General features: G+C 33.9%; 1 protein-coding gene and 1 pseudogene across 1 annotated transcript; one reads left to right on the forward strand and one right to left on the reverse strand.

Moving 5' to 3' along the window:
* Window positions 1–4,542: 4,542 nt before the first annotated feature.
* LOC131155514 (asparagine--tRNA ligase, cytoplasmic 2) lies at window positions 4,543–9,501 on the reverse strand. Its single transcript, XM_058108717.1, has 8 exons — window positions 9,025–9,501; window positions 7,313–7,549; window positions 6,574–7,173; window positions 5,925–6,110; window positions 5,777–5,841; window positions 5,160–5,289; window positions 4,997–5,055; window positions 4,543–4,859 (listed from the first exon to the last, which is right to left on the reverse strand). The coding sequence occupies exons 1-8, from the start codon at window positions 9,403–9,405 to the stop codon at window positions 4,676–4,678; spliced, it is 1,842 nt and encodes a 613-aa protein (XP_057964700.1). The 5' UTR covers window positions 9,406–9,501; the 3' UTR covers window positions 4,543–4,675.
* A 42-nt stretch (window positions 9,502–9,543) lies between these two features.
* Window positions 9,544–16,989, forward strand: part of LOC131155973 (auxin-responsive protein IAA13-like) — a 123,816-nt pseudogene continuing 116,370 nt past the window's right edge.

Genomic DNA, 16,989 nt, shown 5'->3' on the forward strand with positions numbered 1-16,989 from the left:
TTGTAATATCTTAAGAAGTTCGTATTTGATTTTGGTTGCTAAAATACTTTCAAATCATTTTCAAATATCTCATGTGTTTCATTTTGAGAAAAATATTTTAAGAGATATTTGTTTATGTGCTAATGATCTTTGTTGCAATATTCCTTGAGTAAAATTATTCTTTGAACACAAAGATCGAATCCTTTTTGCAAACAAAATATACACATCTCTTGAGCTTTATACGTTGAGAAAAACTATTCATTGAGATATCTAAAGTGTTGCTAATATCTTTGTTTGCGCATTGTGATTGAATATATATTGTGTGAAACAAAGACTATATTGTTTGCATTCTCACGCACTGTTTGCAACGCTTGCATAAACATTTAAGAGTAGATATCTTAGACTACATCGAGCTTATTTCATTATATCATTTGATGGTGTATGTGATAAATTATATTGGTACATATTAGTTTATGTAAGAAGCATTTCCGTGTACACAAAAATTGTATTTCAAATCTGTTGTATTCTAGGCACAGGCTTGAAGAGCGAGACTAGCCTTGTTGAGTAGTCCCGAACTGGCTTAAACCCGGTTAGGAAAGCTAGGTGCATCATCCTGGTAAGGCGTGTTGGTTAAGGTCAGTCCCTTGAATTGACCTAAGTGTAATTGGTGTCGCTTCACCCGTTAAGTGAGCCTTTAGTGGAATTCTCGGACTTGCGAGTTAGAGGCGGGGACGTAGGCATAGTTGGCCGAACCCTGATAATATTTTTTGTGTGTTCTTACATTTCCAAAATTTACATTTCTGCATGTGTATGTTATAGTTTGAATGAAGCGCATGATTTAATTTACGTTTCTTATATTATCTGTGCATTTGGGATTATATAGAAAGACCCTAGGTTATCAAATCACATTGACTTTTGACTTACCCTAAGAGAAAAGTTTAAAATTCCAATTCTCCCCCCTCCCTGGGAATACACCAATTCTAACATATATGCTTAAGCTTCTTCACATAAAAAACCCCCAAGAGTATTTTCTCCCAAAATGATTTTCAAATAAAAGAAGAGAAGGAGAAAACTGAGAATTTAAAGAACAAATGGGGTATAGAAATGGGAGGAAATCAAAGAAGGATTAAAACTAATTTTAATGTGATTCTCTAACATTTTTCAAGTCAATTGGGTTTGTAATTATAGGCCAAAAGGAGATATAGCCGTTATATGGCCATTTGGGGGGGAGGGGGTAAAATATTATTATATTTCAAAAACTAGCCGTTTTCCGGTCGTTTGGGCGCTTTCTCGAGAGGTCTGGTCGATTGGGGCTAAGCTCTAATCTTTGGGGACAAGCTCTAGTCAGGTAGAGCCAAGATTTGGTCGGCTGAGGATTCAAATACATGAGGTCTAGTTGACTAGAGTGAAGATCCGGTCGGCTTTTGGCCTCGAATTTTCTACGCAGACATCTTTCAGTTGTTTAGGCATAACCAAATTTTATGTTCTTAGTATCAACACAAAGCTAAAAGAAAATCCCACGACTTTCATGCTGAAAATTTTTAGGATGAAGAGTGATTGATTGAGAAATTTGCTCATCAATGAGGTGGCAGAAACATGAATGAAATTTTCTGCTTACGGACACCTTTCAGTAATTTGTGCATCATTTTTTCTACAAAACTCCAAATGAGTCTTTCTTGGTATCAAAAGAAAGCTAAAAGAGGAAATCTCACGACTTTCATGTTGAACATTTTTTAAGATGAGAATGGATTGATCGAGAAAAGTATTTATAAATTCAATGGAAGAAATATGAGAGTGATTTTGAAAAACTTGTTTTGGAGTTTTTCATTCCAAAAATGATTTTTGCTCTTGTTTTGATTTCAAAAACAATTTAAAACTTTTAGTACAAGTTCATATTTTTGAATAAAAGGTTTTCGTGAGAAACATGGGATCCTAAGGTCAATCTAAGTTATTTATGAGTTTCAATATAAATCAAATGAAATGCATGCACATCAAACCCTAATTAACTATCACTACCTAAAAATAAATAAATTCTTCAAGCTTGCTCTCTTGATTTCTCATGGAATACGCCGATTGGTGTGAGCTTTAAGTCCTTTTACGGCTTCCATTATGTATCCATCATTCGTGCTTTTAGAAACATAAATCTGTTCACACTCAATGCACAAATGAGATGTTGTAGTTTGTCATTATCAAAATAGGGATTGGATTAAAAAAGTCAACATGTTACTAATACAAGACTATTAGTGACAGTTTTTTTTTTTAATACCGATACTAATAATTCACTATTAGTGACGTTTCATGAACTGTCACTAATAAGGGCCTATTAGTGATGATTTCAAAACGTTACTAATACCTAAAAAACTTCGCTATTATTTTCTTAGGATAATTTGAGTGTGAAAAGTGGTTTCCTGCAATAGTTTGAGTGGGAAAAATGGTTTTTAGTGATGAAAGTATTAGTGATGATTTGAATTTCGTTACTAAAAGTGTCATATTAGTGATAGTCGTCAAAACTGTCATTAATAATTACACTATTAGTGATGGTTTGTGCAAGCCGTTACTAATACTGTACTTTTAGTGACGAAATTCAAACTGCCACTAATACTTTCGTCACTAAAAGAAAGTTTTTTTGTAGTGATGGATGGTTTGGCGATGAATGATTTACTTCACTTGGGTGATTGCCATATGTCTAAGCGACATTCATCATATGCAGGTGACCACTCAACCTAAGCTATTGTCATAATCAAGAAACCATTACCATATTTTAGGAGGTGCACAAAGATGGCACAAACAATGACCCCCACGGCTGCTCCATTTAGTTACTTATAACCCTTATATATGAATAGTCATAAATCATGACTGAAGTTTTAGCCAATCACAAATTGTTTTATTCTTCCTTTCTTGGCCAATCCTTAGAATATTCTTGATCAATTCTCTATGCCCTCCATGGAGAGGTGACACATTATGTGTTTGAAAAGTATATTAATTATCATTAAACCTAAAACCCCACAACCCTCAATATCCTAAAAAGGAGATACCGCATAGGTGAAGGGGGTGAACTCGTATCCCACTATGGCAATTTCCTTTTTAACTTCAGAAGCTTGAATTTAGTCTCACTCAATTGGGGTGATTGTAGATTCATGCCTCACTTGAGCAACCTTCCACTTAGTTGCTAAAACGGCTAGGTGATTTCTCTAGTTGAAATTTGTCACCCAATTCTTATACAACCACTGTCATTTGGGCTTCATTCCTTCCCTCACTACCTGCTATCTAATCTAATCGCAAGGTGAAATCTTCCTGATAGGAAGGTTAATTTCGTAGGATTTTCTTCACCATGATCCAGTTATGTCCCCCTCTTCTCCTATCTTTTCATAGATTTAGTATCCCTTTGGCTTCCATTCTTGAGCTCATGAACCTCTCGCTTCCTAGGTAGGCAAGCAATTTTCCTTTCTTATCAAGATTTTCTTCATATTCATTCAGAATTGCCCTTATAGGGCTTATGTGGAAGAATTCTTTGACTCCCTCCTCAATGGGGAAAGGGTTCCCCTTTCACCATATACTATTTTTTTAAGGTGACGTTGGTGTAGGACATCCATGGATTATCCTCATTGCTTGTTCAATGGGACTTCATTTTTATATCTGATGAAGCAAAAATAGAGTCCCTTCTCACCAAGGCTATTCGGGTGGAAACGATGTCTACCAAATTTCCTTTAAGTAGCTAGTGGATCATTAAACTCATAGATTTCTTCCATGAGACTCCTAAGGAGCACAATGCCTTTTTTGAGATCCTAGCCAGAGAAGAGATATATCTAATTGAAGATGCATCTCTAAGATCTGGCCTAGAATTCCTTCAAAACCAATACCATTAGGTCAATGATTAATAATGCAGGGATGTTTAGGAGTTGGCGAGGCTAGAGGCTGAAATTAATGCCATTCGTGCAAGGATGGACTATTCATATGTGTTCATCATCGAATATTATTATGTGGCACAAGACAAGATGAAGAAGCGATTGGAGATCCAAAATCACCTTGAGGCTCAATGGCTACAAAATTCATCTACCCTTGCCTAGTTGCTGGGAGAATTAGATTATGTTTCCTCCTTTTATTTTATGATAAGTCGTGGCTATATAAGTACCAAGCATTGGCCAAATTTGAACAGACCTAACTAAAATTAATTCTTGGTTATACTTCTCTAAGTAACCTCATTTGGCCTATTAAGTTGATTAGCTTTGTTAATTGAAGCAGTTATTCATCTCAAATCACGAACCTTAAGTGGATTTTTGCTCCAAGTTTTCCTTGTTCTGGGGAATTCCATCTTTTATGGCAAATGTTTTACCTTCGACATCTATTTGTAAATAATTCTCTTTGCCTCAAAATAATTGGTTCACACTTAGGCAACGTAATCTTAGGCGATGCACGTCATACGATTGTCATATAAGCCTCCAGGCTAACACTGAAATTGGGTAATTATGACTTCATTCTAAGAGAGTTGCTCCATTTAGTGGCACTTATTAGTTTCAATATGTATATTTTACAAAGAATTCCAGGCCACAAGCATCATCTCTAAACAAAAAATAAGCATGTGTGAGCAATTCAAATACGCATAAAGAAATTCTTCCTGGTCACCATGTAAGAAATTAAAGACAAGTGCGTGTACGTTATATATACATTCTCCAATTTTAAAGCCTTGGCAACTGACTTAATTGCGGATTCTACCATGACTTATGGGGAAAGGAATCACATCTTGAACATTGGTGAGGCCAGTAGCAAGGAGAACCACAAGATCAAATGAAATGCTGAAACCAGAGTGTTTGACGGTCCCATGCCGGCAAAGATCCAAATACCATTCATATTGCTCTCTTGGCAGGCTAAATTCCTTCATCCTACAAACAACAATCAACACAGAAATATTGAGGCACATTGCATGAGATTTCATATGAGCAAACTTCTAGATGTCATATAATTTTCCACAATATATAGAGATGAGAAGGGTGAATTAAACTAGGAAGGCACTAGCTACCTTTTCTCCAGCATATCCATGCGTTCTTCGGCTTGGCTTCCTCTAACCAATGTTCCAACCTACAAAAAATGCCATTCCGGTCCATTTGCAATCCACTATGAAGTAGAATTTTTCTATGATTAATTAAAAAAAAAAAAATTCTTACGAGGAAATGTAAGCATACCTTTGGGACAATGATATCAAATGCTGCTACTGTTTCACCATCATCATTCTGTCGTATATGGAATGGCTTAACTTCTTTCGGATAATTGTATATGAGTACGGGCTTCTTATAGATTTCATCAGCCAAATAGCTGTTATTGTTTCCAATAATGGTTGTGTAACAAATAGTATGTTAAAACTCAGTTTTTCTGAGCTATTGAGTACAATATCTCACAGTAATAAATAGTGTCTAGTGTTTCTTCAATTGCTGTGCCTCCATGAATATGATGACTTCATACTTTTCTTGAGTCATATTCATGCACAATTACATACATAATCTTTACGTAAGAGTGAAGTCAGAATTTGTGTTTGAAAGTTTGTGCAAGTTTAATCTTCAATGTAGTGAGAATTCTTTCCACTCTTGCCCGTGTACATAGGCTTCATAGCCAAATCACGTAAATGTTAATTATTATATTGTGCTGCCTGTCAATTTTATTTTCATGAACTATACTATTACTTATGTTTTCTTCAAGGATTTGTTCTTAACAAATGGTTGTCCTGTCCATGTCTTAAATTGGAATACTGTTCTCTTTCCAAGTGGGCAAACATTCTATAAAATGCAAATTAAATTATACATACCTTGTGTGTACTTCAGTTAGAGGAACACCATATTCAATTTTTGATTCAAATGTCTTATTGGTAACCTGCATGAAGAAACTTATTGTAACATACAATCTCTGGATGGATAGATACTTACGTAAATAATGTGCTCAAGAAACAAGTATACCTTTTTCAAATGTTCTATGGCTTCAGCGTACGAGAGCTTTTCAAATGAACTTATTGTCATTGACTGAACGAGGCTAATACTGGTATTTTGAGTTCGTTTTGAGAGAAATTGGATATCTTCGGAACAGTTATCCAAAATCCATTCAAAGAGAAACTTTAAAAGATCACATGCACATTTCATGGCATCCTGCAACCGCCACCAAGCAATTACATTTACATTTTGACATGGCAACAAATTTTTGACAGGTTTCTTTACAAAAAATGAATGAATAGCATAACAAGATTGTGTACAATTCGTTTCCAAAATTGAGGGAATTGTAAAAGAATCTCAGAGTCCTTTGAAGCTCAAAATCAACACATATTAGTACTTTGACAATCGAGATTATTGTACAAGAGCACATTAATATATGAGCTTAAAACGCTGCTGGCTGCAGTGTACTGAACGCATAGGAGATTGCACGGTACCTTAAGCAAACAAAGCCTTATAATCTTTCTACCAAAGGTATATATGCGTGTGTGTGTGTGTGTGTGTATGACCGAGGAAGATAATTTGATTTTTTACAGGGAAACAAACCCTATGGTTACGGATAAGGTTACGTGACCGCCAAAGACACACGCATCCATGCTGGCAAATAAAAAACATACCATACCTCTAATTGTGAAAATGCCATTTCAATCTCAAGAATCCACGTCTCTGCCACTTGGTTTTCAGATTCTGGGATAATGTTTGCTCGAAATCTAGGTCCAAAAGAGTAAACATTCCCAAGAGCACATGCATAACTCTCCAGATGAAGGCGGCCAGAAGCTGTGAGATAAGCTTGGCAAGAAAAGAAGTCATCTGAATAATCAACTTTGTCACAATTATGTGAAGTTTCAAGACTAGATTTTGTATTTGCTTCCAACAGGGATATCAGATCGTTTGTTTTCTGTAAATCCTGGCGTGCAGCGGCTGCTGCTTCCTTATTGCTTTCACTTCTCTCGAGCTCCTCAACCAGTGTGTTTTTCTTCTTTGCAGAAGCTTTAAGAACTTCAAGGCTAACACCTTCGGTACTATCACTGGTGGCTTTTGCTTCTTTTCTGGTCATCCTGCAATTGTCTAAAAGGGATGTTGTAACCTGAAATTTTTTGCTAGATACCTCAGAGTCTGTGGCGGTGATGATGGGGACGTGCACATGTAGGAACCCATTGTTTTGAAGGAACGTATAAGCTCCAAAGGTCGTGGCACTGCGAATTCTCATGGCAGATGCAACCTACAAAGACACAGCACAAAACATCTCAGTGATATTATTACAAATCAACTAAGTTCCCTCGCCCAAACAAAGAAAAGAAAAGAAAAGAAAATATCACAACAGATGGCCATATATGTATATATATATATATATATATTACTGTTGTAGTCCTTTGTCGGAAGTGGGGACAGTCCCTTAAACTATACAATGGTAATCGTTTCTTTGATAGTGGATACTTGTGGTCATCCACGATCCCAATGTGCTGAATTTTGTCTGCCTTCAGCTCAATCACATGCTTTCCCGGTACCTGCGTTTGGTTTACTACACCTTCTGCTAAAATACAGGTCCCAGTAGGCAGAAGTTGACTAGGGCGAGCCACGGATGACTCCACCAGAACCTGGGAATTAACGTTACCACAATGCAGTAAAACAATTAGTAATGCATTAAACCATGCAACCAACATGGATAATTAAAGTGTGTGGTTTCTAGTCCAAGATGTTAATATCTTACCGTCTGGTTTCAATATTTTGGTGATTAGTCAAGTGTGCAAAAGAACTTGAGACACCATTTTAGATTGATAGTATATATTGACCATGTTGTCACCCAATAGATTATTATTCAAGTAAAATTAAAAGAAATAGAAAATTTTAATTCATTGCTAACTTGTATTTATTGTTTGAAAGCATGAATTTTGAACTTTGAATTTGAATTTGAGTTGATTTGAATAAATTTTAATACAATTTTATACTACATTGTATCCAAATTCAATACAACTTCAATTTCAAGGCCTCTCCAAATATATAGATAAAGTTGAGTAAAACACAAATCTTGTAGTTTCTAACAATCTGCACAACTCATGAAACAATTGAGGTAGCATATCTGAGAGATAATATCACATGTGCACGCACGCATCTTGCCCAAACGAAAATAATTCAAGAGTTTAAGAAAAATATGGTGTATTTGAGTTGCTGACCATACCATGAACTAAGCTCTACTATAGCCTAATGCACAATATGATTAAATTTAAAATTCAATTGACCATGGAACAGACAAATCTAATGTATCAAAATTTTCTTGTTAATATGTGATTTAAAACCAGACATTAATATTGTGAGAAAATGAGGCATTTAATATAACATTGACATATTGTGTTGTGCTATAGCCAATGTAATTTTGTCTCTTAAGACAAATGCATCCACATCATGGATGAATCCATTAAAAATTGTGAAAACAAAAATCAAATCAAATAAATAACATGGACCGAATAATTAAATAAAACATGGATCATATCTTTTAATCAAAATATTGAGCAATTTCCTATTTATTATAATAGGATGCCATTGGCTCATTAGATATCACGACTCTATGCTTTCTCCTTTTCTAGTTAAGTCCTATTAAATAAGTACACATTTAATTGCTTTAATGCTGAGTTTAAGTTTTAATTTGATAACTCATGTGTATGCTAGATTGCCACAATTTTTTAACCACAAAATTTTAGACAAGATAAGTAGCATCTCCTCAGCACTTCTCTTCCCGGGATATTTTGTGGTGAACACTCCAATTACTTTTTTCAATTAGCTATAAATGAAAAGGGAAATCGATCCCTCTTAGCCCATCTATTAGATAGCTCACAATTAAAATGGTAAGAGTTTGTGAGATCATTCAAGGATGGTATAGCATGCAGTAATATTGTTGGTCTTAGCTTCTCTCACGATTCACATAAAACTTGATAATTCAAGCATGATAATAATAAATTTAACTTTGTAGACGTTGCTTGGGTTGAGGCATGGATTACACAATCTCAAAGGGCGGTCCAAATTTAACTGTATTCAGCAAAACAAGAACTTCAAGAGAATATCAAAATTAAAATACCTGAAGACCTGCAACGCATGAACCATCACTAACACGCAAAATTGCTTCTGAAGGCAGGCTAGAAACCGCCACAGGTTCTAGACTTTGTGCTGCAGGGTAAGTAGTAGTTCCAGCAAAAACCCTAAAGATCGATTGAAGAATCTTAACACAGGTCACTTTTTTTGGTTCTTCCACAGCACTGCTACCCCCTTCGGACGGAATCGGCTCTGCTGCTTCTTTCTTTATTTCCTTGGAAGACTTCACCCAGCCCCCAATCACAATTCTCTCGCCAACTAGTCCCAGCCCTCCATCCTTGCGACCAAATAGGGTTTTCAATGCCACCCGGTTTGAATACTTCAGAACAGGAAGAGGCAGTGTGAACGTTTCCTCTTCGGATGCCATATATATATATATATATATATAAAGCGGCAGTAGAAGAGAAACTAAATTAACGATGGGTTTGTTTTGGCTTTACTGAATGTAGTGAATGCATGGAAGGTGTAACTAGTCGGGTTTGGGGCATTTATATGGTGGGGAAGAATGGTTTTTTGCTTGGAAAGAGATTCTGACAATGGAGAGATAGAGAGGAAGGGCGAGAAGAGGATTGGAGCTGAAGGAAGGAAAGGGATAGTTTACGAACATTGCGTTGCTTTTCGATTGTCCAGGTTTGGGGCACGTACAGGAATGGTTAAGAGAGGGTTGGGGGATTGGTATTCTTGAAAGCTGGGCAACCGCGGGAGCTCCACTTGCCAACGGTTATCTGTGGGAAATTGGATCTCGGCTGCTGAGGAAAAGGAAGCCCAAAGAAAACGAATTCGTTGATTGGTTTAGAATTCTCGTCTCCTGCATGCGTTTTGAGTAGGCCCAATGTTGGCGTCGCCGAAACTCCCAAATTGCTAATGCTACTTCTTTGATTCAAACATATTAAAGAAGAAATACTTATCGCAAAAATTACTTTTTCAAATTACTTTTATAGAGTAAAAATAAGTATTTTTTGAAGAGTAACGAGGGATTACTTCTCATTACTTACAAGCAGTTACTGATTATAGGTAGAGGCAAATTTGTAAATTTAAAAAACTTATGTGCATAAGGGTAATTTTATTAATTAAAAACAATTAATTATAAATAATAAGGTTATTATTAAATTAATATAGTAAATGTAAATTAATAATATTTTTTAATTTGAAAATAATAATGATGGAAATTTTTAAAATTTTCAGTTAAAATGTTAAATTAACATAAACATTATTCATTTTGTTAATTGCAGAATACTTAAAATGTTAATTCTGAAAGATTAATTCAAATTTTAGTTAATTTTTTATTAGACTAAGCTATAATTTTATATGTTAATAATTTTTTTTATTAATTTGTAAATATATTAAAAAGATCAATTAAAATTTTGATTACAAAAAAATTAATTAAAATTTATTTAGAGAATATGAAAAATTTCAATTACAAGTATTAATTAGAAAATTTTAATTAATTTTTTAAATTGAAATTAAATAAAGTACTTTTTAAAAATTTAATTAAACATGTATACTGATTTTGTAATTATATAATTAAAAATGTATATTAAAAATGTTAATCAACATTTTTAAACATTTTTAATAAAGGTTACAAATAAATTAAAAATGTTAAAAGAATTTAATAATTTAGGAAAAAAATTAAATTATTAATAATATTGTTGATTAAAAATTTAATTGAAAATGTCAATTGTTTTGTCAATTAGACAATATGGAAGACATCAATTGACATAAACATTAAATAATTTCTTAATCAGAAATATTTAAAATGTTAACGTTATTTATGAATATTAATTTGAAATCTATTAATTAAAAATTTTTTTAAAAATATATTGATTATATATTGTTTTCTATGTATTATAATATATCAAATATATGTTGGAAAATATTAATATTATTCACATTTATAAAAATATATCACTACAACAAATTAATTCCTTAGTGACAAATAATAAAATGTTGTCGCTAGAAGTAAAGTCTACTGCAACAACAATAGTAGTGGTGCCTAAGCCATGAATTATATTGAAGAACTTTCTTTATTGTCACTAAATATTTTCAAAGTCTTCCCAATAGCTTAGGTGGAAACTAAAATTTTTTGTTTCATGGGCAAGGGGACAATTTATACAAAAGATTAAATCTAAAATCACACTGTTTTGGTTTCTATCCTACAACCAAAGCTTTGGTCTCTCAAGTTTGAGTAAGCTTTATTGCTTTCATCTATGTCAAAATATAGTGCAATCTCAAAGCTTCAACTTCTTTTCGTGGTGGCTTTCTTGATGATGCCTTTGACATGCATGTCTCCACCTTGCCTTCTCTAGGTTCTTTGCTAATTTCCTCCACTTCTATATATAGGTAGATTTTGATTCATTTGATTGTCAAAAGAATATAAAAAAAATCCTTTGTGCTTGTTCGATTCCTCTTACCACCCATAATAGCCTAATCATACAAGGAACAACAAACAACTCAAACATGATAAAGAATGATGACTCTATGAGTCTAATCCGGTTTTGATAATGACAAATCACTTGATATTTGATCTGTGCATTGAGAATGTGAGCAGAAACATTACTTAGCACACATGGAAGGTGATTAAGTCATGGAAGCCACGAGAATTAAAGCATACATAATCTAGCAGAATCCATAAAACTAAAAGAGTAGAAGAAAGAAGATGCAAGCATCAAGTTCAAGATCGTCATGGGAATGGGTATTTATAATTGATGTATGTGCATATTTTATATGATATAATTAGAAGCTCAAAATGTACCCTATACATGCATCTCATGAAAACCTTCTAGGGTTAAATATGGACTTAGAGAACTTATTTTGAACCCCAAAAAAATGTTTTATAAGAGATTAAAACAAGACAGCTCAAATGATTTTGAAAACTAAACTAAAAATTTTGAAATTGGTCTGCCCAGACGACTGAGGAGTACCCTCAGAAGTTTGAAGATACAACCTCAGACGACTGAAGTAAAATAATTTCCTCAGAAGACTAAAGAATTAGTTCAGTCATCTGAAGATTGAATTGCTGAAACACAAAACAGGTATAACACCTTCAAATGTCTGAACCTTCAGCTCAGTCGTCTGAGCTGGGAATTCAGAAGACCGAATCCACAGTTCAGTCGTCTGAACCTATGTCCAGACTATATTTTTTAGTACTTTAAGGAACATTAGACCTCAGAACCTGAGTGCTCAATCATCTGAACTTACGGGAACTTTAAAAATATGAACTTTAGAGAGAGAACACGCAAATTATTCACTTGATCGAATTGATCCAACGATCAGGACTTCTCCTAAGGCCGAGATTACTTATATAAACAACATCTAAACCCTAGTGCCTCACTTTTGGCATATGATTGGGAGCATTGAACGCATACACAACTCTGAAAATCGTGTAACTCATTGCTAAGCTCTTGTCTGCAATTTCAAAGCGTTTACTACATATCTAAGCTTGGGCTACGTTGATTTTCAAAAAGGAGATTCAGCAAATATTGTGCAAACAACTTGGGTATTGAGGTTTGGTGATCAAACTAATTGTTTGCTTATTCTCAAAGATTTTTTCATCTCACAAACTTATTATTGAATATTCATTTTGAGAAATTGATCTTGAGTTATTATTTATATATACATTTTGTGAAAGATCACTACTTGAGAAAAGTTTTTGCTTATAACTAAAATCTTGAAGAAAGTGTTAAATATATCTTCATTCAAAGATTTGCCATTTGATTAGTGTAAGAAGTATTTGATTGCAAATCCTAAGAACCTCTATATACATATTCTTGAGGGATATTATTTTTTGAAACATAGTGTTTAAATCTTTGCCATATTTAAAGTCGTATATTTATTCAAAGATTCAACTTTATATATTATTGATAGCAAGAATATAGATCTTCGCATTATTAAAGATTATTTTTGAAAGGATCTTATTTTCTAATCTTGCATAAAATATTCTAAAATCAAACCATACGTTTCTCCAAAGCATTTATTTAAAAAATCATTTTTGGGAGATATCGATTTAAAGGATTTATTTGTGAAACATATCATTCATATAACGATATCATCGTTACATACATACTGAGCTTCAAGTTTTATCATATGAATATGTGTTAGGATTTCTATTATACTGACTAACTTGGTTAGAAGCAATATTGAGTTTTGCAGAATTGAAATTCCATAATGTAATCACGATTTGGGTTGTGAACTAGGTGAAGAGGAAGTTGTGCCTCTTGTAAGCAACAGAGTAGGAGCGAGCTGTGCCTCTTGTAAGCAGCGAATTATAAGGGAAGCTCCGTCCCAGTTAAAGGAGCACGGATTTAGTGGAATCCTTGAGTGGGTTGCTTAAAGCGAGGACGTAGGCCGGGTTGGCTGAACCTCGTAAAATAGTGTTTGCCTTCTCTCTTCCCTTAACTTTTTAATTTCCGCTTGAATTTCATTATCAACTTTTGCATGTTTGTATGTTGATAAATATTACATGCTCTTGATAATTAATTAGGTATAATTGAATTTATTGAGATAATAATTTGAATTAATTTCAAGCCCTTGCAATTATTTTGTTAAATTTTGAAATAGGGATTAAGTGGTAAAATAAACTTAAATATTTTTGAAATACCCAATTCACCCCTCTCTTGGGATAACACTGTAATTCACATTTGCTATCAGAGCGGGTTTACATAGACTAAACCGTTATTGTTGTTAAAAGATCACATGACACACATCGGTGTAACCCCATTCGGTGAGGGACACTCGTCCACTAGACCATGTATTTTTTGCGGTGTAAATTACACTTACTAGAAAAGAAGAATGAGTATATATCTTTTAAATGTAGATTGTAAAGTATGGAAAATAGTTTTTAAGAAAACCATGTCCCTATGAAAGTAGTTGATAAAGTAAACGTACCTAAGACAGAAGACAAATATACTGAAGATGATTGAAAATCTGTTCAAATAAATGCTATTGCAATAAACTTGCTATTCTGTGCACTAGATATAAATGAGTTTAATAGGGTGATGACCTGTAACCCTGCTAAAGAGATTTAGGAAAAATTAGAAATTACATATGAAGGTACTAAGGAAGTAAAAGATAGTAGGATAGACATGCTTACTAGTGAATATGAGGCATTTAAAATGACTGCTAATGAATTTATTCAATCCATGTACACTTGATTTACACACATCACGAATTCTTTAAATGCTCTTGGTAAATCTTATCCTGCTTATGAGTTGATCAGGAAAATACTTAGGGGACTACCGCCAGTTTGGGAAGTTAAGGCTACTTCAATAGTTGAAAGAAGGAATCTGAAGGAGATGTCAGTTGATGAATTGATCGGATCGCTCATCACTTATGAGCTAGCGATAAATGAGAGGAAGAATGAGAAAAATAAAGCAAATAAAGTTACAACCCTTAAGGCATCATCTAACATCTCCAGTGAAGGAAGTGATTCAGAATCAGATGATAACATGGCTTTTCTCACTAAGAAATTTGGAAATTTTATGAGAAAGAACAAGAAATACACCAAAAAATTCAAGGGTTCAAAAACGGAAAAGGGAGAGATAAGCAAAAAGAAGCAAAAAGAGGATCTTCCTATGTGCTATAACTGTAGAGAAGTTGGGCATATCAAGCCAGAATGCCCCCAACTGAAGAAAGCGTTTAAGAAGAAGAAGAAGACACTAAAGGTTGGTTGGGACACTCTCAATACCAGTAGTTCAGAATCTGAATCCAGTGATCACAAGATTGCAAATCTGTGTCTAATGGCTCACGAAGACCACGAGGTACAATCCTTTTATTCTACTTCATCTTATTATTCCACCGATTTAGAAAATGAAAATGGTATGCTCTCTTACGATGAACTGCAACAGGAATATTTATATACACTTAGAAAATGAAGAAGAAAAATTCTTTTTTGAAGTTAAAAATGAAGGAACTTTCAAAGTCAGTAGAAAGTCAAAATGAATCTCATGCATCCTTAATGAGAGACAAGGATTTGAAAATTGAGGAGTTAGAAAATAATTTGAAAGATAAATCTAAGATTATTTGTAAATTTATAGAAGGTCAAACTAATTTCAAAAAACTCCATGGAGCTCAAAGAAATTCCCTAGATAAAGAAGGACTTGGTTTTAATGGAAAAGAAAATTTGAAACAAAAACATCTTTACATGGGTTATTTTATAAAAGAATCAAAGACTTATGTTCCATCAAAAGATTCTTATAAATATACCACATGCTTAAAATGTAAAAGGATGGACATATAAAATTTAATTGTCCTTTTAAGAATAGAGATGTTAAGATGAAAAATGTATGGAGAGTTAAAGGAGAGTCAAGCACTAACCCCTGTGGACCCAAGAAAATCTGGGTACCAAAAGTAGTTATCTAATTATGTAATATAGATGTGCTTGAGACTTTCCACTTCGAAAGATAGATGGAATATGGACAGTGGATGTTCACATCATATGATTGGGGATAAAGCTAAATTCGCATCCATCACTCCAAAGGATGGAGGATTTGTCACTTTTGGGGACAATGCAAAAAGAAGGATCACGGGTGTAGGTAAAGTTGGTAACAATTCATCACTTACTATAGATGATGTTTTACTAGTTGATGGTTTAAAACATAACTTATTAAGTATAAGCCAACTGTGCGATAAAGGTTATAAAGTATCTTTTGAATATGACAAGTGCATTGTTAAACATAATACTGATAACAAAATTCTATTCACTGCTGAGCGTCATGAAAATGTACATGCCACTAGCTTTGACAATCTTGCTTCTCAACACATAACTTGTTTTTTTGTTATGAATGAGATTAGTTGGATTTGGCATAGGAGACTAGGACACACAAACATGGACTTAATATCTAAACTAGTTAAGGGATTGCCTAAGACAAAATTCATGAAAGACAAAATCTGTGATGCATGTCAACTAGGAAAACAAGCAAGATCCAGTTTTAAGAAGAAGAAAGTAATATCTACTATTAGGCCACTTCAAATGTTACACTTAGATTTATTTGGTCCAAACCTAATTCAAAGTTTAGGAGGAAAATCATACGCATTCGTTATAGTTGATGATTATTCTAGATTTACATGGGTGTTATTTTTAGGTCACAAAGATGAAGCGTGTGAACAATTCATTAAACTATGAAAGAAAATTCAAAATGCAAAAGGATATACAATTAAAAATTTATGGAGTGATAACCCCCAGGGTGTGGTTCAGGTCGTAGTGCGGGCTGCGGGAGTGCCTCTTATGAGGTCAGGTGTTCATACCCTCCCGGGTTCGTTTTTGCCCCTGGACTCCTGAATTTACCCTCCCTTTAGAGTTGTGGGGTCAACTTCAAGGGGCGCAAGATTAGTCACGTGGACCGTAAAATGGACACGTGGATACCCGGTGCGTAATCCCAAAAAAAAAATATACAGAGTGATAGGGGAAGAGAATTTAAAAATCAATATATGGAAGAATATTTTAATTCATTAGGAATATCCCATAACTTTTTAGTTCCTAGAACACCTCAACAGAACGAATTCGTTGAAAGAAAGAATAGGTCTAGACAAGAAATGGTCAGAACTATGCTTAATAAACATAAGTTACCTAAGTACTTCTTGGCCAAGGTAGTGAATACCGCCTCCTATGTTCTAAATAGAGTTTTGATTAGATCATCTCTAAATAAAAGTCCTTACGATTTCTCGAATGGCCATAGACCAAATATCTCGTATTTTTCATGTCTTTGGCTGTAAATGCTTTGTACTTAGAGATAATGAACACTTAGGAAAGTTTGATGTGAAATCAAATGAAGGTATTTTTCTAGGATATGCCTTAGATAGTAAAGCCTACAAGGTATATAATAAATGGACATTAATAGTTTTAGAATCCATTCACGTTGTATTTGATGAATCCAATCCATTTTCAAAAAAGATTGATGAGGATGAAAGTCAGATTGATAAGGAATTTGAAAAATTACCTATTGAAAAGGATTCA

The sequence above is a fragment of the Malania oleifera genome, chromosome 5 (assembly GCF_029873635.1).
Source record: "Malania oleifera isolate guangnan ecotype guangnan chromosome 5, ASM2987363v1, whole genome shotgun sequence".
In the NCBI taxonomy this organism is placed as follows: domain Eukaryota; kingdom Viridiplantae; phylum Streptophyta; class Magnoliopsida; order Santalales; family Ximeniaceae; genus Malania; species Malania oleifera.

Bases quoted from the DNA above. Each gene is read 5' to 3' on its own strand.
- LOC131155514 (XM_058108717.1), bottom strand. From the start codon at position 9,405: ATGGCATCCGAAGAGGAAACGTTCACACTGCCTCTTCCTGTTCTGAAG. The intron at 5,842-5,924 runs GTATACTTGTTT...TTCTTCATGCAG, and splicing joins CCATAGAACATTTGAAAAAG to GTTACCAATAAGACATTTGA. The intron at 5,056-5,159 runs GTATGCTTACAT...CATTTTTTGTAG, and splicing joins TTGATATCATTGTCCCAAAG to GTTGGAACATTGGTTAGAGG.